Source organism: Rhinolophus ferrumequinum, chromosome 22 (genome assembly GCF_004115265.2).
Source record: "Rhinolophus ferrumequinum isolate MPI-CBG mRhiFer1 chromosome 22, mRhiFer1_v1.p, whole genome shotgun sequence".
Classification (NCBI taxonomy): domain Eukaryota; kingdom Metazoa; phylum Chordata; class Mammalia; order Chiroptera; family Rhinolophidae; genus Rhinolophus; species Rhinolophus ferrumequinum.
In genome coordinates, this window is record NC_046305.1 from 4,510,773 (window position 1) to 4,532,790 (window position 22,018).

The following is a 22,018-nucleotide window of genomic DNA, read 5'->3' on the forward strand; positions in this document are numbered from 1 at the left end:
CAGAGCATCCCTACCTGACAGAAGTGCCACTGCCCTGGAACAGCATGGGTTTGAACTGCGCAGCTCCGCTGGCGCAGGTTTTGTCTGCAAATACAGGGGCCTTTGTATGCACGGGTTTCTCATCTGCAGATTCAACCAACCTCGGGTGGAAGGCTACTTTCACATTCCCAACCACAGATTCCCAGCCGTGCCTGCAAAGTGCTGTTTTCAACCCATAGTTGGTTTGGATTCGTATCTTCCATAGGCCGAGTGTAGGCTTAAAAGTTACATGCCGATTTTCGCCTGCTGGGGTATACGCCCCGCGATGTTTGAGGGCCAGCTGCATTCTGCCCCGGCCTCGTGCAGCCCAGCAACCACCACCCAGGGGCGGCACCGGCCCTGAAATGCGGCTGGGACGAAGCAGCTGGAGTCTGACTAATGCACCGAAACGTAAGCAGCTGCACGTGGCTAGTGGCTACGGTCCCTGGAGAGCAGGCTCTAAAGCACGGCTTCTCGGCCTTGGCTGTCCACAAAATTCACCCAGGTTAAGAATTCAGGGGCCCAGGCCGCACCCCAGACCAATTAAATCAAAATCTCAGTATTTTTTAAGCTGCTCTGGGTCATTCGAAGGTGCTGCTGAAGCTGAGAACCATTGCTGTAAAAGCAGTGCCTGGCAAGTCACTGGGGCTGTCCATTAAAATGTTGGTTCTGACCGCAGGTCTGCAGCGGGAACCGAGCTTCTGCAGGTGTGACCGGCAGGTGCTGCTGTCCCTTCCGATCCGCTCACTCACACAGACATCGAGTCTTCTCTGAGCCCGGTGCCATGGCCGCTCTGGCTCTTAGAGTTTACATTCCCCTTGGAGAAGACAGAAGAAGCACGTAATTTCAAATAGCAGTTAATGCTTTGAAGTAAATAAAATACAGTAGTGGGATAAGGGGCGTGTATCACTACTTTAAGAAGGTAAACATTTTTAGCTTTAAGGAGCCTACATGGTGAAGATGTGGGGGAAACGCTCTCAGAGGGAGAAGGAACAGCAAGAGCGAGGTTCCCGAGGCAAAAACAAGCCTGCATAGTGACGAATGGCAAATGGATTGTGACAGAGGTAGAATCGGGGCAGAACAGTGATGGTCAGTAGGAGTTTAGACTTTATTCTACCTGCAGTTAAAACAGTAGGAACAACATACAGCAAGAGTGTAATGAATTCTGCCTGCCTTTGAAAAGACCACTCGCGCTGACCTGATTTCTGAGTTTGCACAGCATCCTGGAGCCACAAAGTCCTGGTCTCCTGTATGCCCTCGTCTCCTTCATGCCCTTCGCTGGCTGTCTCCCCTCAGACCCTGAAGATAGAAACAAAGAGAGGGCGTTGGGCATAAGAAAAACGAGGACTCATCTTATTCAGAGGGAAGCCAAACGGAGCCCAAGGCATTTCAGAGAAGCTGGCAGGACTCAGGCTTGCTCTCACCTCCACAAGAGACAGCCAGTCGTAAACTTCAACCAACCATCACGATGCCAGAGCCTTGCCTGAGGCAGCAAGAGGACCTACAGGACAAGGGGAAAAAAAGGCAGCAGGAGAAAGGCAGGGCCCCTGGCACCCTCCTGTCCAAGACAGCCTGCCTCTGTACGTGGGGCCACTAAGAAGTAAGTTAGATCAGGGCCTGAGCTACTGCAAAGGAGGGAGCTCATGTGAGACTGTTTCTTTCTTGCATGAATACAATTCCAAACAGACTTCTAGCGACGCCTTTAGCACGGGCATCTGCCAATCAAGACATCTTAAAATGCATATTAAAGGGTGTGAGTTGAACCCACTCACATGTGTCCTCATCCAGATACAGGGTTAGTTAGCAGTTATCCCCTTTAAGAAAAGCCTAGGAAAACCATGCACCCAAATGCTAACAGTAGTTACCTCTGAGAGGTAAGATTAGATGAGGGAGAGAGAGAAGAGTACCTTCTGCTTTTTAACTCTCAAAAGGAAATCAAAATAGTAGAGAAAAAAGGGTTCCAGGAGGACTTAGCTACACGTCACAGCTTCTCCCGAATCAGAGGGAGGCCTGGGCTCCACGTTAAGTCAGTGTCCCCTTGTGTTTTGTAGATAAGATTCCTCTAAGATGCTTCATTAACAAACAAGGTTGTTTGTTCAGATAAACCTGTGAAATATAATAGCTGAGACCTGGAACACACTTGGGACCACGCTGGGCTACTGGGCGTGGTGGGCTGAATAACGCTCCCCCCAAATACATCTGCGTCCTAGTTCCTGGAACCTTCTGAGGCAGAGTTTGCAGAGATGATTACGGATCTTGAGATGAGAGATTATCATGGACTATCCAGATGGCCTAAATGTCGTTAGCAGAGTCCCTGTAAGAGGTAGAGAGAAGGAAACTCTGTTACAGGAAAAGACGGTCCTTGGCTTCACATGGGAAAGAATTCAAATGTGAGCTGATAGGGTTTAAAGTGCAGCAAGTTTATTTAGCAGAGAGTAAGAAAACCAATGTCCCCAGCCCCAGCCCCACAGAGTGGCGGTCTCTAATCTAGTCGAAGAGATACCCCATCCATCTCCCGGGCTATGGTTGGTATGTGTTTCCTGCTTCCATGGAAAATTCATTGGTGGGGGAGGGGGAGACAGGGAGGCTAGAACAATGTTTAGTTTAACCCTACCTTCAGTAAGATGCCACCGGCAGGTTTAACACTTGTAAAACACAACCTGTTTAATTTGCCGAGGGCGTAACTGCAGGGATGTCCTAATGGAATCTCCAGTCTCTGGAGTTTGCTCTGTGTCACTGATTGACGTCTGAGTTCTGTCTTGGGCCACGTAGTCAGTGGGCTTGGAACCCAACCTCCTAGTTCCCTCCTCTGCACAAATCGTCCTCATGCCCCTTCTCTATGATAACTGGACTGTCCAGTGAGGAAGAAGGCAGTGGAAGCAGAGATGCTAAGCTGTTGTCTTTAAAGAGAAACGGGCCAGGAGCCAGGCATGCAAGGAAAGCCACTCTAGAAGCTAGAAAAGGGAGGGAACAAATCTCCTAGAGCCTGGGGGTTTGGGGGTGTGGCCCACCAACACTGGCTTCTGCCCAAAGAAACCATTTCAGAGATAGTAAATGCCTTGTTTTAAAGTCCCCAAGTCTGTGGTCATTTGTTATGGCAGCACAAGGAACTAGTACACCGCGTTACATTCTAGAAAGTGGCGAGGGTAGCAGAACGCATGAGGCAGAGTCCCATGTACCTGGGTGACCCGCCCAAGACTTCCCCAAACCTCTTCCTTCATCTGAAAATACCTTTCTTGTACTTAGTGTGGGAATGAAATGCAGCAGAACAGTGAGTATTCCAATGTCGGGTCCCACCCCTGCTGTTTTCTCTTCACCAGACACTGGTCTCCCCGGCAGGCAGCTCCGACTGTGTAAGTCACACGGGGTCCCCGTTCTGCTGGCCTTGCTCTGGATCACGTGCCCTTTGTGCAAATAGACACAAAGCCGGGCTAATCCGATCGGTCCCATCCTCTACAACTACCGTGTTTGCCTATCGTAATACGTAATTCAATTCACCCCTTACCTGACACTAAGGCAGCGGTTGTGATGGTTCATTTTCTGTGTCAACTTGACTGGGCTATGCGATGCCCAGATGGCTGATGAAACATTATTTCTGGGTGTCCGGGAGGTGTTTCCAGAAGAGATTAGCATTTGAGCTGGCGGGCAGAGTAAAGCAGAGGGCCCTCCCCAGTGTGGGCGGGCAGCGGCTATGTGCTCAGGGCCCAGATAGAGCAAAGGGCAGGGCAAGGGCTGGTTCCCTCTGCTTGAGCTGCACATCCATCTTCCGCCCTGACGTGCGCGCTCCTGGTTCTGGGCTCAGGCCTCAGGCTCACGCTGTCGGCTCCCGGTTCTCAGGCCTCTGGACACCCCAGCCCTCCTGGGTGTCCAGCCTGCGGACGGCAGATGGCGTGCCTTCTCGGCCTCCACAATCACATGAGCCCATTCCCATGATAAATCTCTTACACGCATCGAAAGATAACATTGCACTGGTTGTTTCTCTGGAAAACCCTGACTACTACAGCTATTAGGTACGAACCACTCCCCTGAAAGGAAGAGAAGGGCAGGGTGAGGACCCACCAGTCTGAGAAGCCACCGAGAGCTGACACTCTCCGGGGACAGACACCACCTATCAGGGAGCAGAAGCTGGAGGGGCCTGGAAGTGTACAAGAGCCATCAATAGTCCGTTCCCGGAACTACAGCCCGCCGCGTGCACTGACTGCAGACAAGGTCAGACGGCCCCACCGTGTCCTGTGTAACCCTGAGATGTTTAGTCTAAAAACGTGAACCAAAGATGAACAGTGTGATTTATTTAATTCCCGTGTACTGCATGGCATACAAGTAAGTGATACATAGAACAGGGAACTGTACCACAGACAGCAAGCTCTGAAGACCGTTCCTTTCCCGCAGCCCCGGGGGGAAACAGGGCTTTCTCTGGCGGCTTCACCTTCACACGGACTGACCTGCCCAGTTATCGAATGCCTTCTCTTTCCATCCTGTCAGCTTTCTCAATTGACAGTGAGTGACAGGCGGCTGCAGCTTAAATACGGTCCCTAGGCGGAAACTATCTCCACTGAGCCCACCAGGGCCTGGCAAGGAACGCGTTCTTTAAAGTAAGCTAGAGAGTGAACGAAGGCCGTGCGCCCATCGGGGACGGACGAAGCATAATCTTGGTCCCCGTCGTCCTTCCCCAGAAGTGCGTTACTGGCTCGTTCTGAAGATCACACCGAAATCTGCTTTGAGGAAAATCACAGCTTTCTTTATTGGTATCTGAAGGCACTTATGCACATTTTCATCAGAAGATGCTGAGCGACGAAGAGTAAGGCTGGACCACTGTCTTCTCTGAAATGACCAAATCCTGGTTTTAAACGGTGTGGCGGGCACCGCCTGTCAAGGGACATCTCCATCACTCCGCAGTCTGGCCACGTCAATAGGGTTCACGGCACGTTTTCAAAACACAGATTCCACATCACCCATCTCCACACACACAGTCTTTAGTTGTGAATAATACTCAATTGTCACACGGCCATTCTCTCTGCCAAACCCTGAAAGGAAACAAGGGATGACGATGAGCCATCACCGCCGTGGTCTAAAAGGTCACAGTGACCTTCAGAGATAGGCACTTCCTATCCGCAGGGAGAACACAGAACCGAAGTTTGGGATAAGGGCCCCAAATGCACGTATCAGCGGTGGAGCGATGCGTGGGAAGGCCCTCGCTGGCCGGTGTGGGTGGGGACAGGGAGAGAGCCAGGTCTCGTTTCTGAACAGTACGAACCTTCTTCCCCTCTGGCCCCTACTGTTCCGGGTTCGAGTCTGCAAATGGTCGGCCTTTCTCCTTAAGCGTCAAAGCAAAACCTCTACAACTACTGACCTGATGCCGTTAGTTGTGCATTTTGCACGGGTTTCTGCACCAGAGGTTTAGTAGCCTTTTCTTACACTGAAGCTGTAAGCGCACCGTACTGTTTACACCCCGCCCCTCAGGTGGACTCTGGCGTCCGAGACGCTGCTCAACTGCCAGTGGTTGAGGTTCCGTGCGAAGGGGACAGCATCCCCTGCTTGGCCTTTTCTGTCACCCTGCCCCAGACATAGGTAGGCTCTGCCCCTGAAGGGCAAGGCCCAGTCCCCCAAACGCATGTCTCCAGGGGGTACCCTTCAAAGGGGACACACACGAGGCCCTGGCTCCGTCTGTTGTGCCTTTCCAGATCCTGAGCACAGAGCTGGCTGCACGTGTTAGGCCGGGGGCTGCTGTGCACATCTGACCATTTTTCTGTTTCTCTCATCCCGTGGAGGCGTGCCCCTGGCCACTGACCCAGAAAGACAGATTTGGGGAAGGGAAAGCTGGCCTAGGAGGCCCCATGGAGGCCAAGCTGCAAATTCCAAACAAACTTCTCCCAGCACCGATGTACTAACAAAACAGCACCCCGGTTCCCACTCTACACATGGCTCTGTGTGTGCAGCCCCTGGGTACCCACAGGGACGAGGAAGATTAGGGGGCTATGATCATGGAATGCCAGGAGAAGACTAAACACCAAGTAGAAGTGTCAAATTAACAGCCAGTGTCATCAGCATTCATCAGGCTTGTGTTTGCCAACACCTGTGAGGGCCGTTAAGTATCTGCCAGGAGACAGCGCTCAAAGCCTTACAACGACGCCTCTACAAAGTCCAAACCAACTTCCCTAAGAAGAGTGTGGGAAGTCAAGTGAACATGTAAGACAACAAACTCCGAAGGGAGGCCCTCCGAGTAGCAGCTCTATTCCTGATGCCTCCAACCTCTCCTGACATACGAGACTGCCAGTTCTGCCGTGATATGGTAACATGTCTGACTGATGACTGAGGAAATGAAATGAATGCGCAGTGGCTTAGGGAAAGTTCCTATATGCCACCTGGTGCAATGACAATGACAACAATTGATTGTTAAATCTTCCATTAAGGGATGTTTAATTTGGCATAATAAAGAAGACAAATGAGCATCTGCTTTCTGAGACGTTACTTTAGAGACGCTTTATGTAACCAGATCTAATAACTCTGCAGTGGACAATGAACCCTGCGTGGGCCAACCTTTGGAGGAACGGTTTTACTCTTCCAGCCATCAGACTGTGAAAAAATGTCACTACCCACAGACACACCTTTCTAAGATATACGTTAGCCAGGCTACATACAAGTGAGAGCCTTCTGGAGAGCTTCAAAACAAACAAATTCAGATGCTTGGTCTGTCTTTCCTGCAGCGTGGGTTTGGGGAGGACCAGCAGCCGTGTGCTCTCCCAGGTGGCTCAGACACACAGAGACTTAGGAACCTGGTCTCGGGGGACTGAGCTATGACCGACACCCCAGAAGCAGGTCTGCCCGCCCACTCTCAGCACCTCACCTGACTTCTTGTAGCCACCGAAGGGCAGCTCCACTGGGCTGACATTGTAGTTGTTGATGAAACACACTCCAGCCTGGAGCTCGGCCGCCACTCTGTGAGCACGCTGGATGTCCCTGGGAAGGAACAAAATGCACTGCTGTTCAGTTTCTCTGGCTACCACCTAGCAGGAAGAGTCAGACGGCCAGTTCTAAATAACATGGAGCCACACACAGACTCCTGCAGAGCTGCTCACTGGGGCACCATTCATGACAGCCCACGGGTCCTGAGGGCTGGAAGCGATTGTCTGATGCTGCGATGATGGACCTATGTCCTCACGTGTGTCCAAACCCAGAGAATGTACGCCACCAAGCGTGAACCCATGTGAACTCCGTGCTCTGCGTGGTTATGACAAGTCCGTGTAGGTTCACCATCTACCCCAGGTTCCCTCCAGTGGGGGTGGAGATAGTGGGGAGACTGCACATGTGGGGGCACGGGGCAGACGGGGCATCTCTGTACCTTCTCATCTTTGCTGTGAACCTAAAATTATTCTAAAAAATACAGTCTATTAAAAAGAAAAGCAGCACTAGCTCCTCAACTTTTCCTTCTGAGCTCGAAGAGCAGCTACTATGTCAGGTCCTCCAGGGAGACTAGAGTCTTCCTTCCCACGTTCCCCACCACAATGCTACAAAAAGTGGAGCCTGTTTATTACCAAAGAAACAGCACAACACAAGGGGTAAGCAATCGTAGAGAACGCCTCCAGCTGCCAAAGACTAATCAAGCAATAATTTTCTAAGAAATTCTGCTCCGAAGTCACTTTTTACTGTTATTATGGTGCTTCAAGTTTAAGTAGAAAGAATATGAATCACATTACTCACAGTACTGGAAACTGGAAGCACTCTTATAAGCAACAGCAGAAAGAATGCCGACAAGGCATTCCCATGAGGAATTACTATAAATTTACTAGAATTCATGGTTTTGAATACTGCCCAGTATTTATGTGAGTCCAGGTTTCTCAATTCCTAAACGCATAGTGTTCAATAGGTATTTAATCCGATACTTTACACAGATCAGCACCTTAAATATTTGTATTAAATAAATTGATGAAAAAGGACAGAACTTTCATCAACCAAGTTTATAGTTCAACTTAAACTCAATAGCAGAGTTCTCTGGCCATTCAGGGCAAAGTACAAAATGCTCCTTTGTCACGTGCTGACTTAACCTGGAACAAACAGAAAATGCTGATGAAAATGGAGCGAGGGCAGACTCCGTGAGGCAGTAAGAGTGATTCCGTATCTAAGCAGAGCCAGCAGCCCCCGACCCTCGCAGCTGGCAGGGGGCCCTACCCGACATACCTGGTGAAGACACCGGCGGCTAGTCCAAAAGTGGTGTCATTGGCTCTTCCCAGAACCTCAGCTTCAGTGTCAAATGATAAAATGGACATAACTGGTCCAAAGATCTCTTCTTTCACACAGGTCATGTCATCTCTGCAATTAGCTGCAAATAGTATAATAAATCACGTCAGTCAAAGGACTATTATTCCTGACACTTGAAAACGTCTTCTTGTTCATAGTAAACAGTGAAATACACAGCTTTAAAAAATTTCCAGGGCATCTGGATGGCTCAGGTGGTTAGAGCGCGAGCTCTGAACAACACGTTTGCCAGTTCAATTCCCGCATGGGATGGTGGGCTGCGCCCCCTGCAACTAAGATTGAAAACAGCAACTGGACTTGGAGCTGATGGGCCCTGGAGAAACACACTGTTCCCAAATATTCCCCAATAAAAAAGAAAAAAGAGAAAAAAAATTAAAAGAAAAAAAAATTTTCCACGTGACATGCCAGTGGGACTCACACTGGAACGCCCCCTCATGGCGATCTGAGGATACATGGTAAAAAGCTATGGTCTCTGTGTAGGAGGGAAGTAAGGACAGAAGGATGACCACATACTTGACTGTCCAAACCAGGAGGTGTTTAAGACCGAAAGGAGGTACTAAAAATTATTAAGTCATGTCACTTTTAAAAGTAAATATTTATCTGAAGATTGGTTTTATTACATTGATGACTGAGAGTTCAAAGACACATTGTTATCCACCCTTCTTGAAAAATGAAATTCATTACTCAACTTTTAATCAAATATGAACTTTCATTTCTTCGAGCTCCTCGCTTCCAGAACAACAGATGTGGACCCTCCAAGTCCCCGGTGACCTAATACATATGGCTGTCCCAGGGGAGGGGCACACAGGTAACAGGAACTTCTGGAATCTGGGTAGTGGGGAGACAGTTTGCTACCCTTGCCTTGCACTGTACACATATTTTATAAATATTCTTTTCATTAATTTAAACCATTTGCAGGCCAACAAGAAGCCAACATACTTAGCACACAAGGTGTCATGTAATATCCGCCCTTCAGTTTGGCATCTGCAGGTACATGCAGGTCTCCTCCGCACAACACTTTAGCACCCTGCCGAGAGAGATAAGGACAGTATGTTACACTGTCAGCACGCATACCCCATGGGCCCCCGAGGTGCATCCTGAACAAATGTGGACTCGGTCGCTCCACCCAAGTGCAAAGCAGAGCAGAGTAGGCCTCCCCGCCCCCTCAATGATACAGGGCCAGACACCCCCTATCCCGTCCTGTCCTGACCCCACAAGTGTCTCACCTGCTCCTTTGCCAGTTTAACAAACCCAAGGACTCGCTCTAGGTGTGGTCGGTTGATGAGGGGACCCATCCTGGTATCTTCCAGCAGGGGATCCCCAATTTTTATCCTTTGGGTCTCTTTCACCACTTGCTCTGTAAATTTATCAAGAATTTCCTTTTGCACAAATACCCTTGTGCCATTACAGCAAACCTAAAGGACAAACACATATTTATCAGTGAACCAAGAAGAACAAAGGAAAGGGGGGGGAATCCAACAGTTTTAAATTTAAGAAAGACACCATAATTTTTTTAAAGGCAGTTCCACTTACAAATATTACCCCACGTGACTGGACACATCGCCCTACAGTACAAGCTGCCCTGTGAGATGAAAGTTCTGTCTTTCTGTGTCTGTTTAGTTTCTTAAGGCCACTGAGATCCATATGACCCTTGGGATCTTTATTTCCTCATGTCAGCTGCTTAATCGGGCTGCATATTTGAGAGCAAGGGGTAAGAGTGGGGAGGACTGAGTAAAAACAGTGAAGAACTAAGGGCCTGAGCCTAATAAAAACCCAGAGCATTGTCACCTCACGGCCAACGTCTGTCTCTAACATCACAGACAATGACTATTTTGACGCCCAACAGACAGGAACCTCAAGACTGTTCAAAAGCTATCAGGACGGTAGACTAGAGAAGAAAGTCAAAACAGGCCCCAGTGCTCATGGCATTTAGTTTATGATAAAGGGGGGCGGGGGGCAGGGCAGTCAGTGTTTAATGGGGGCAGTTTGACTTTTGCAAGATGAAGAGAGTTCTAGAGACGGATGGTGGAGACCATTGCACAAAAAGGCCAATGTACTTAATACCACTGAACTGTAAACTTAAAAAGGTTAACATGGCCAACTTTATGTCATATGCATTTTACCATAATTTTAGAAGTAGTTAAAATGGTGAATTTTATGTTGTATATATGTTGCCACAAAGAACAGCCACAAGAAATTGACATGGGCATTTACACTTCTAGGAACTGACTCTGAAAACGTATCTCCAATGATACGAAAATGCACACACCCCAGGTTAGTCCCTGCGGTACTGTCTGTGATCACAAAACACTGGAAACAGCCTCAATGTCCACACAACAGAGCGGCTGGAAAAGCTCTACCAGCTGCACAAGGAATTATACTATGCAGCTGTAAAAAAAAAAAAAAAAAAAAAGAAGAAATAATGAAATAAAACAGTGATTTCCAGGATGTACTAGATGAGAAAACAAATGCAAAAAGAGTACCTCTGCTATGCTAACTTCTGTGCATGAGGAAGAAGGGGAGTAAGAAATGCACAAGTATCTGCTCACTTGTGTATAAAAGAAACGCGGGAATGAAATATCAGAACGCATTAGGCAGGCTGCCTCCGGGTAGGAATGGGTGGGGAGGAGGAGGGAATGGGGGCCTGTGAGAAGGAAGAGGAGGACTGCTGTGTCCACGTGGCTTTTTTGTAAGATTCTGCCATTTAGAACCATGTTGGGAGTTCACCTAAAACATTTTAAAAGATTTTCAAATCAGCAAGGAGGGGGGAAAATAAACCTCAAATGAAATAAAACAGAACTCGGTGAACTTGTTCCTTAAGATGAGTATCTTACGCGCTGAGCAAGGGGCAAAGGAAGAAGCGATGCGACTACCTCTTGAACACAGAATTTTAAGTGTGCCCTCAGGCTAGGGACAAAAAGAACTGCAAAAAGATAGGAACTCGAGCTAAAAGTTTTATTTGTTCCCAGTTCACAGATCTGAATTTACTATAAATGTATTCTAGGACAGAACAATTAAATATATTGTGGATTATGGAAGCCAAATTTCTCTGTCAGAGAAAAAAATTATAAACATGGAAGGGAGGAGGGAAAATAAACCTTGTAGCACTGGAACGATGGAAAATATCCATATGAACTCATGGGTACTAATATAAATACATGCGGAGATCGGGGGGTGTGTGCCTGCGTGTGTGTGTGTGCGCATGCACATATGAAACGTGTGTTTCCCAGCTCCGGCCTCTGAGAGGGGCCTGGAAGCAGTGGCACCCAGCAGCCTGAGTCTAGCTGGCACCTGGTCCTGGATTCTCAGTAACATTCACCACCAGATGGAACCAGGGCTCCTTAGAGAAATGGGTGACTGCAGAGCGCAGCCAGGGAAGCACAAGATGAGTACGAGGAAGTAAAGTGCTCGGGGAATAATGAGGACATACCAAAAGGTCACAGAAAGGGGCTCGCTCCCACACGTCGAACCTGCAATGATTCAGCATCAAAATACATAATGAGAGTAATGGGTTATGACCCACAGAGTAAGAATCCATGGGCCCACGCGGATGTAAATACATGAACGAGAAACGGGAGTAGGAAAAGGTCTTTCTTACAGCAGAAAGTGAAGTAAATAAATGCAGAAGTAATAACAGAGTTGGAAAATCACCATTTGGTGGCCATCATAATAAAAACTGTTTGCAGCAAAAATCAAAAGGGTGCTAAACCTGGGGGCTGCAAGTCTGAGGGGACACAGGACAGTCTCACCCTGTCTCCTACGAAGTAACCACGAAGCAAGAAACAGCAACTTTCCAGTGAAGAGCCACCTGCACAAGTGATCCAAGGTCACTCCGCTGAGGACAAAACTTCATTTCTGGGGCATTTTTCTGTTTTGTTTTGTTTTTTGCCAAAAATGTATAATCTACATCTCATCAAAAGGAACCACGCAGATCCAGACTGGGGAACATTCCACAAATCAATGGCCTGTAGTGCTCAAAAACGTCAAGGTCCCGAAAGATAAGAATGACTGAAGAACTGTCCCAGATTAAAGGAGATGAAAGAGACATGACAGCTAAACCCAACGCCTCTTCCTGGAGTAGATCTCGGACCAGGAAAAAAAAATTATTTTCTTTTGCTAAAAGGACATTAATCAAACAAATGGCAAAATGTGAGTGAGGGTTTCACTAAGTGTTCTGTGTTCATGTAGGAGAAAGCTCTTGTTTTTAGGACACTCAGAAATGCAGAGGTTAGGGATCTTATGGCCACGACTTCCAAACAGTTCAAAACAATAATATGCACGTGTATGGACAGACAGACAGGCAGAAGGATAAAGTAAATGGGATAAAATGTGGGCATGTGAAGAACCTGGCTCAAAGGCACATGTGAAGTCTCGGTACTACCTGGGCCACTTCTCTGTAAGTCTGAAATCATTTCCAAACCCAAGCCTTTCTACAAAGCGCTGGCAGCCAAGGGCGGAGGCCACCTTCCGGCCGTTCCCAGGGACAGGCACACACCTCGCCTTGCGTGAGGAAGTTGGCCATCAGCGCTCCCTTCACAGCGTTCTCCATGTCACAGTCTGAGAAGATGATCAGGGGAGACTTGCCTCCAAGTTCCAAGGTAACAGGTTTGATTCCTTTCGCTGACATCTCCATGATCTTTGGGAACAAAAACCAAAGCACTCGGAACTTTAACAGAAATGCAATTACGGGGGGGGGGGGGGGGAACCAGACTCTGGACCTCAAAGTCATAACTACACAGCCTGTTCTTCTCAATATACTCTGCCACCGTCTATTTAAATATTCTTCTTGAGAACACGGAAGAGAAGCCACAGAACTGCACGTGACATTCTGAAGAGGGAATGCATGTTCAAAACAATGTCAATTCACTTAACTGTCACGGGCAGAAACTGCGTATTACTGTTACTGTGGTCCAGGCTGATGGAGCTCAGAGCACAAATGAAGGTCAAAACTATCAATCTGAAATACACTGCGATAATACCCTCCCTTCTGACGTGGCTGCTGTGCGTGGGTTAAGTCACCAAACCGCACAAGGGCAGCCCAGGGCCTGCCCCTCAGACCCAGAAGGTGATGACTTCCGTCCCCACCGGGCCCAACACCAGCCTGCCGCTGTGATCACCTGATGGCACGCCCCTCCCCTCTGCCAGGTAACACCCACAGCCTCCCTGCCCTGGAGACAGGTAAGATCAGAGGACACACCTCCACCGTCCGCTCTGGGTAGGCCTGACGCCCACACCTAGATGCCATTCCTGTTAACTTGGACTGGTGTTATCTCACCTTCGTGCCAGTGGGCACGCTGCCAGTGAAGGAGACCTTGGCCACGTCGCGATGCTGACACAGAAACTGGCCCGTAGCGGCCCCTCCCTGCACCACGTTGAAGAGGCCGGGAGGCGCCCCAGCCTCAGTGTAGATCTCAGCCAGCAGCAGCGCAGACACAGGCGTGAAGGGAGAGGGCTTGAAGATCATGGCATTACCTGCCAAGCCCAACACACACACAGAAAGACTCTTAAGGAGGGTGACCCTCTGAGGACCGGACTAGGGGTGAGGGGACACATGAAGAGTTCACGGGAGCGAGCTTGTGAGCTGGCAGGAGCGAGCTCAAACATTAACCACTTGGCTCTACATGCCCGGCTAGCACTGCACCTGCAGGCTGACGTGCACCTTACATCCATCATAGGTGGGACCAGAACAGCAACCCCTGCAAGCTGATACCCATCATGGAGAGAGACAGGGGGAAGGGGACAGGGACAGGGACGGGAGGAGGGTGGGGAGGGGAACGAAGTCTCACAGTGGACGAACAATTCATTCTCACCACAAGCTAAAGCGGGAGCCGACTTCCAGGAGGCAATCTGAAAGGGGTAGTTCCACGCGCCTATGCCCACGCACACGCCAAGCGGCTCTCTCCTGGTATAACCGAAGGACCCGCCTGGGAGCTGGATATGTTCACCTACGGGGACACGGGAGCAAAGAATGCGGGCCTGCTCTTCCCAAGACGCCACCAACACCTGCACTCACCTTGCCCCACCAGCCTCCCAGCACCTCCCAGCACCTCCCAGCACACAGGCCCCCACGTCCACGCTCTCGTCCATGCTCGGCATTCTCACACAGCTTCTGCAAAGTCTCTTCACATAGAGAATCCTGTCTACCTTCAAACCCATGCTCTTCCAACTTAGTACGGCCTCTAAAATTTACTGGACATCCAGGTCACTTAGAGGAAATGAAATGAGGGGAGACTCAGTGCGGGAGGGTCTGAGGCCCCCAAAACCCCGTCTCTTAACCACCCAAGTGAATGAACAGGAACTTCGTAACAGAGAACATTTTTTGCTAAGTAAGTAAAAGTAGTAACTCTGACGCTCTCTGCCTCGTGCAGGAACTGGTTTGTCCACAACGTGGCCTGAGCGCAGGTACCAGGTGAGGTCGTCACACACGGCATCTCATCTAAGCCTGTGATAACCAGGAGGGGGTGGGGGGCAGCCCCTGCAGTCTAACTGAGGAAAGATGAAGCACTTCTCAGGTCCCCAGAGCAGAGTGACAAGCCCAGGGTTTTAACCCAGGCCTGTCTCAATCCCGAAATCTTTGCCCTTCACAACAGGCTCCACCCCTTGCCTCCTTGTCAGCAGGTCACAGAGGCCGGGCGAGGGCTTACCGGCCATGGACCCGGCCAAGCCCGCGTAGTACTCCAGGCACTGCCATGAAGTGTCGATGTCCAATCGCGCCTCGAAGATGGACTTGCCGTTGTTGATGGTCTCCATGGTGGCGATCTCATCCTTCCGTTCCTGCGGGGAAAACGGGAGGCGAGACTGAAGACTGTTCCCATCACCTCAGCTTAGTCAGCTCTCAAACAGAATACACTGCCCAGTTTTTACCAATAGAAACAGCTCTTATTGAAATGAAAATAGGGGGCGGCCGGTTAGCTCCATTGGTTAGCGCGTGGTGCTAATCACACCAAGGTTGCAGGTTCAATCCCCACATGGGCCACTGTGAACTGTTCCCTCCTTAAAAAAGAAAAGGAATGGCAGTGTCACACTGGGAGGAGGGGAAAGCTTATGGCTGAACAGCAGCCCTGTTCTCCCCGTCAAGTTAACTGTTATGGATCTAAGACCAATGCCTCATTTCAAGCTCAGTATGAAGAGGAATGTTTGGAGAAGTAAATATTATGTATGCATACGTGCATAAATATATATATATAGGTGTGTGCATGGATTTGAATGTATATAGTAAGAGAGAACAGACCTTAGGAAAATTATACAAAATAGCCAGACACACAACTGGCAGTTAAAAGGTTATAAGCACGCATGGAAAGAAAAGCAGCATTATCTTCTCATGCTCAGACTCATCAATTCTCTCCGAATACTGTTTCCAGAGTAGCCTATACAACTTAAAGATGCTCGAGATGGCTCAGGGATGAATGGAAAGGTTTGAGAAATTGGACCTGAAAAGAAAAGCTAAATAATGCTTTCTGTCTCCCCAAAGAAGATGAAAGAATAGGCCAAAAGAAGAGGAAAGAATTAAACACGTAAGAAAGAGGTATTTGCTATTATGGGTCCAATTTAAAATAAACAGTAGGGTCCATATCTGAACATACGTAACAGAGGAGGCAAACAACTGACAAGCAGCAGCACCGTCTTATTAAAACTGCTGAGCACTGAGGCTGAGCGCTAAGGCAAAAGGAAAGGACAGCAGAGACTGGCACGGGCAGCTATCCACACAACGGGTCTCGGAAAAGACGGGAGGAGGAATCTGAGACTCAATAGGGGACACAGAAAAGACAGCCCGACAGTGACGTCTGGCCAGGTTGTTTCTATGAGACCAGAGGCAAGCGGTGCTTTGGTCCATCCACTCCCCACTCATTACTAAGAAAAAAGGTGCAGATTCAGCGTCTGCCTCCAAGGACCTTACTTCTGAAAGAAGAAGTTAGCAAGGTCTACATAAATATCGCAATTACAGGACAGAATGTTCCTTCCAAAAGGATAATTTGTTCACATTCAAACATGGTCTAAACTGTCTTCTAACCCGACAATTCATCTTCTCTTTCCCTGATTCTACACTCACCAAAACCATCTTTTAACAACTTGTTTCTCAGTTGCACAGATACTGGAAAGAGGGAACCTAGGAGGACAAGTGTCAGTTCTTCATAAACGACCCTGGGTCTTGGGTTGTTGAGTATGATTACCACGGAACAGTTTTCCTTCCGAAGGCTTGGTCAACCACGAGTGGCCGGAACTTCATTTCTAGAAGGCCAGAGGGGGGCTAGGTCCTGAGCAGGACGTATGGTCCACTCACTCGTCAGTGTGCGCTCTCACTGGAAATCCGCGCGGACTTCTCACTAGCTTGGTCAGGGACAGTTTTGGATAATCCGTTAGGAATGGATCTTTTAGGAATAACCTTTCTCGGGAGAGCAGAGAATGGTGGAATAAGACAGGAAAAATCTCTAAAGACCAGCCAATAAATTGAAGTTTTTCTGAGTGTTGAAACCTTGAAACAGTTCTCAAAGCTAACTGCCTGTCCATTGTTTACAAAATATATCTCCAGAGAATAAAACTTCCTATTTTAGGAAATATTTCAGGGCTTTGCAGCAATTGTCAAGATTACGTCCTGTCTGCCTACTCCTGTACTAACACAGCGGCCAACAGCATTTCACTTTTGCCGGTTTAAGACTTTGTATGTATTTACCTTATTTTAAAATTCTTTAAAAAAGTTAATGGACTGTGTAGTAAAAAAATGGAAGAGGCAAAGAACTGCAGATGTGGATGCACTAGAAAAATCACTAAAGGAAATAACAGGGCTGTGGTCGCAGGCTGAGGTCAGAGGGTGGGATCTGGCCAGTTACAGAATAATTTGGGGTAAGGCAGGTCCAGGACATGAGCTTGACAGAAGCTTTACAGAAAAGTAACAATACATTTTTGACTAATAAAATAATACAGAGATGGTACAGGATATGGGAGGAGGAATTAAATGGAAAAAAAATTAACATTAGAGTCTATTTCAGAGCAAAAATATTAGAAATTATTCAGCATAAAAAAATGTCATTTCATAATGACAAAGGGGCCAATTCTTAAGAAGACACAACAACCCTAAATGCTTATGCACTCAGAAAAAGTGAAAGATAAAATAATAAATGATCGGCTTTGAGTTATCACTTTTGGTCTATCAAATTAAAAATACATTTTTAACAACAGGGGAAAAGACTGCTGGGAGAAAATGCTCCGTGAATATTCTGCCCTTTCTGTGTGGTCCAGCCTTTCTGAGCACAGGACATTGACAAGCTGACGGAAAAGGGAAGGCCTTGGGAGGCACAGTCTCTCTAAATAAAGATAGAGCCCTCTGGAGACAGGTAGAGAGAGAAAGCTTTCCACTTCCTGTTCCTGGACACATGTGCTTACATTCCAGGGTAAGGGACCTCGTGGAACCTGGTGACCACCGTTGCCCCTTAACCCTGGAGCTCCATCTGCTTACCGAGTAAGCTCTCTCTCCAGCAGCTCCTGTACAAGCCGAATCTCGGCTTGTTTTTTAAGAGGGGAACATCTATGAATCTGTGAAATCTTCCCAGGCAATTAAGGCAGAAAATAAATCTGAAAAAGGAAGGCAGACTAAAGAGTCATCAGAGAAAAGAAGAAAAAGTGCACATAGCTATAAAGAAAAGGAGGCAAGCTGCCAAGGGTACGTTATATTATAACACAAACAAAGCAGGAAAAGAAAATCCACCACTGGAAATGTCACAAAGAGCCAAGATCCAGACAGGAATCACTGCATGAAAGCTTGTTTTTATACACCAAGGTGGGCAGGTGGAAATGCTTTTTGATTTCATAAAAAATGCCTTTTGCTTTCACATAACCTAACAGTGCACCAAAATCTAACTGCAACTCATCACCAGAGCCCTGAGAGCACTGCAAGAGAACTTTTCTGGAAGAGAATGAACGACAACATACCCTTATTATCCTGGCAGCCTCCAAGAGGACTCGACCACGCTCCATGCCTGATTTTTTCCTCCATATTTTAAAGGCAGCCTTTGCATCTTGAACAGCCAAATTGACCTCCTTTTCTCCCGAGCACGTGAAAGTAGCTATCACTCGGCCTGTAAAGACGGGGAAAGGCTGTGTTAGCTCACACCGCTGCCACACATTTAGATAAAGCATTATGTATTCAGACTCCCTCTCAGTGACCCCCTTCTTGTTTCTAAGTATGGTTTGATTCCGTGACCACACCTATACCAGCAGTTCTTAACTCTAGTTGGGGGTCACGGACCCCTTTAAGAGTCCAGTAACAGCTGCAGACTTCTCTCTAGAAAAATGTTCTCAATCACTTCACAGAATTAGAGATTGTCCCTTGCCCCAAACAGACCATAAACTTAAGGTTAAGAACGCTTCCCGCCTCTACTTTACAGCTGGGTTTACTAACATTAACTTCCTAGCAATTCTTTTGCAATGTTCCTTAACTGTGTTTGAGAATCTCAGGGATCTTGCGAAATCACAGTGGAAAGTACTCAGTCTCCTGGGTTACGAACTCTGATCTTAAATCCCCCGTCTATGTTCTATGGAAGTTATCTCATGCTACTAACCCTGGATGAATATGGTTAATAAACAGCAGGATTAGGAAACCATATCCCTAACAGCAAGAAAAATTTTTTTCACAAATACACACACACACAAAAAAATGCACTCTCCTTTTCTTACTCCAACCTTATTCCTTATCCGTATTCTGGGGCAAAGTATGAAATGATCACTTTTCCTAGACCCCTCTCCCAGCGCTGTGACTGACTCCCAACAATTCCCGAGGTACGCCGAGTCAGCGTTCCTCTTCCCCCGCCCACAAGAACTCCTGGGGCTCCGTCTTTTCCAGAAAGTTTTCCCAAACCTGCAGTGTCTGTAACAAATTCGAATACCCAGTTAGAAAAGGCAGTGCCTAAGGATGGCACACAGGTAGGTAATTAAAGTAAGGGGCACCTTTTCTCTCTTTTGTATCGTTATGGGGTCATAACGATGACCCCATCGGAGGAGAGGCTGCCTCCTCCGGAAGGAAGGGCAGCGTGGATCCGGGGCCTCTTCCAGCTCTGCTACAACTGCACTGTGGCCTCGTGGGGCTGTCCGTCCTAAGCCCTCCAGCCCCGTGCAATCCAAGTGGTATGCTCCGGCCACGCAAACATTCCCCAACACCCAGCAAACCCCACCCAACCCCACCCCCTCTTCCTCCTCGCCCGTTCCCGGGGCCCACGCAGGGCCTCCCCAGCCCGACTCCGATTCGTGAGCAGAAAGTCTTTACCTCCAGGCAGAGGCGACCCGGTCCTCAGCGGTGCCCATTTAGCATCACCGGGGCGCCTCCCCATTCTCGGCCCAAAAGCGGCTTCCACCGCGTCCTTCCGGAAGCCCCTGCTCCGCACCCGGTCCCGGCTTTGTAAAGGAATCGGTACCAGGGCACGACTCCCGCACCCGGGCTTCGCGGACGCTGTCAGGCCGCTGCCCCGCCACGCCGCGCCCACACGCCTCGCACCAGCTGTCCCCTGTTCCCCGACCCCGTCTCCGTCCCGTTACCTGTGGCCGGTTCGAACGCTTTCTCGGTGCCCGAGGCGTCCGCCGGCTCCACGCGGGCCCCGCCGCGGTAGTTGAGCGGCTGCGACACCACGAAGGTGCCAGTGCTCATGGCGGCGACAGGAGCAGGCCGTAGAGTGCGGAGAAGCCGGGGGAGTGCGGCCAGGCCAGCGCGAGAAAACATGGAGGCGAGCGTGCGGGGTCAAGGGGCTCGGGGGCGCTGGTGGGCGGGGCGCTGGTGGGCGGGACCGGGGAGGGGCGGGGCCTCGGGGCTCTGGTGGGCGGGGGCTCCCGGGCGGGGCGGGACCAGAGTCAAGGGGCCTCCACGCAAGGGCGGGCCTTCCGGGGCGGGGAGACACGGGGGCGGTCAATTGGCTTCTCTGCGGTCCGGGCCAGGCCCTCACTTAGCCCGAAGGATGGGACTTCCCCCAGTGTCCTACACACACACACACCCAACTCCCTCTCCCCCCAACTCTCAGGGGCAGCGTGTGGGAAGAGAGGGTGAGACTTCTTCCAGATCAATGTAAGAATTTTCGGGTACATCATTGTAGGTAATCATCCTGGGATCCCACTCTTGATCCTACCGCCTAAAAAAAGCAGAGGATTGGGGTGCCAGAAATGCTCCTTTGAGAGTTACTTCACTCTTAAGCCTCCGATTCTTTACCCGTATGATAATAGCTTTAAAAGGTTATTGTAAAGACCAAGGGAGACAAAAGTCAAGGAGACAGATATTGTGATGTGAAAGGGGGAAACTCCTTTTTAAATTCTAAAGGAGCTGTGTAAATGCTGTTAATGACAAATTGTGGCACAAATAGAAGCGTAGTACAGGATATAAAGAGCAAAGTGCTCCTGAAAGGTGTTGAACACTCGGAAGGTGCTTCCCAGGTCGGGTCAGCTAAGGGATCTTACACAAAGGTAGTCTTGTTCAGTCTCCTTACCGAGCTCCCGAGCGTCTGCAGCGGACACTTTCGTGAACAGAAACTGACAATGTGGACATTCGTTATTTCCTGCAGGCTTCTCTTCCAGGGGCTGCCGTCTTTCTCAGTGTTCCTTCCTGTCCTGCCAGCGCATAGTAGAGAGGGTGCCTTTCAAGTTTAGAGCAGAAATGAACTACGCTGGTCAACGTTCCCAGCACTCTGTACCAGTTTGTGAACCCTCTCGGTGCTGAGATTTGTAGGTCTTGGTGCTCAGGTGGAAACAGCAGGCCTGAAACTCAGAACACTGGGCCAAACTCAGCTGCTGCCTTTGTTATTAATGTCCATTGGAAACAAACTAGCTGGGAAAGGTTATGGTGCTTCCCCCATAGAGGGCGGAACTGGGATTGGAGCCCAGCTCTGGGCAAGGCCAAAGCATAGTTCTTCTCACGGCGCCAGGTCCAGATGTTGTCCCTATGAAGCTTGCCATCGAAATTCACTCGTATTTGGGTGGTCATTTACCAGAGGAGAGGGGGATTTCAAACCCAGAAAGCTGGGCCCTGGGGAGGAGGTTTAAAGGACATTAGGCTCCCTGGGAGGAGCTTGTTGACAATACTTCCTAAGCAGCTGAGGCCACAGAGGGTGTTGTCGACCAGCTGTGCAAGTTAGGGTGAAAATTCAAAGAGACATAGAGGGCCACAGGGAGCAAAAGGAAGGCCGAAAGAGCAGCACACCCTTAGACCGGTGCACACTGGAGGGCAGAGGTGAGAGAGAAAGAACGCGTGATGGGCCAGGCTTGGAAGTGGCGCCTATCCCTTCGCTGCCCCTTCCGGTGGGCAGAACTCAGCGGGTAGCCATAAAAAACTGCAGCTCAGTTAACTGGGAGGGCAAACTGTGGATTTGGGCAGACGCTATCCATCTCCACCACAGATATTCTATATTCTATTAGGGTTCTCCTGAGGAACAGAACCAATAGCATATACTGAGGGAGAGACAGATAGAGATCGATAATAAGGAACTGGCCTGACTGTGACATTGGCAAGTCCGAGGTCCTTAGGGCACACTGCCGGGGGGAAATTCAGGTCACACCTGATGCCGCCGTCTTGACGCCAAACTCCACAGGGCAGCAATCTGGACACTTGGGCAGGATGTCTTCATGGCGATCCAGAGGCAAATTCCTTCTCCTTTGGGAAACCTCAGTCTTTGCTTTTCATGCCTTCAGTTGCTTGGATGCGGTTCCAGTCACATTTAGGAGGGTCATGTGCTTCACTCAGAGTCTACTGATTGGAAACGATCATCCCACCTAGGAA

The 22,018-nt window shown here is 49.1% G+C and overlaps 1 protein-coding gene across 1 annotated transcript; it reads right to left on the bottom strand.

The window, feature by feature from the left end:
* Window positions 1-4,286: 4,286 nt before the first annotated feature.
* ALDH9A1 (aldehyde dehydrogenase 9 family member A1) lies at window positions 4,287-20,065 on the bottom strand. Its single transcript, XM_033093297.1, has 11 exons — window positions 19,798-20,065; window positions 18,199-18,344; window positions 14,916-15,045; window positions 14,082-14,216; window positions 13,547-13,743; window positions 12,767-12,907; window positions 9,498-9,686; window positions 9,211-9,298; window positions 8,194-8,335; window positions 6,863-6,975; window positions 4,287-5,042 (listed from the first exon to the last, which is right to left on the bottom strand). Exons 1-11 carry the CDS (start codon window positions 19,976-19,978, stop codon window positions 4,948-4,950), a joined length of 1,557 nt encoding a protein of 518 aa, XP_032949188.1. The 5' UTR covers window positions 19,979-20,065; the 3' UTR covers window positions 4,287-4,947.
* Between the last annotated feature and the right edge of the window lie 1,953 nt (window positions 20,066-22,018).

Excerpts from the sequence above, each read along its gene's own strand:
- ALDH9A1 (XM_033093297.1), bottom strand. The coding sequence starts at position 19,978 with ATGTTTTCTCGCGCTGGCCTGGCCGCACTCCCCCGGCTTCTCCGCACT. Across the intron at positions 9,687-12,766 it reads ACTTCCTCACGCAAGGCGAG|GTTTGCTGTAATGGCACAAG; the intron begins GTGTGTGCCTGT and ends TTTGTCCTTTAG. Across the intron at positions 6,976-8,193 it reads GCCGCCGGTGTCTTCACCAG|GGACATCCAGCGTGCTCACA; the intron begins GTATGTCGGGTA and ends GTTCCTTCCCAG.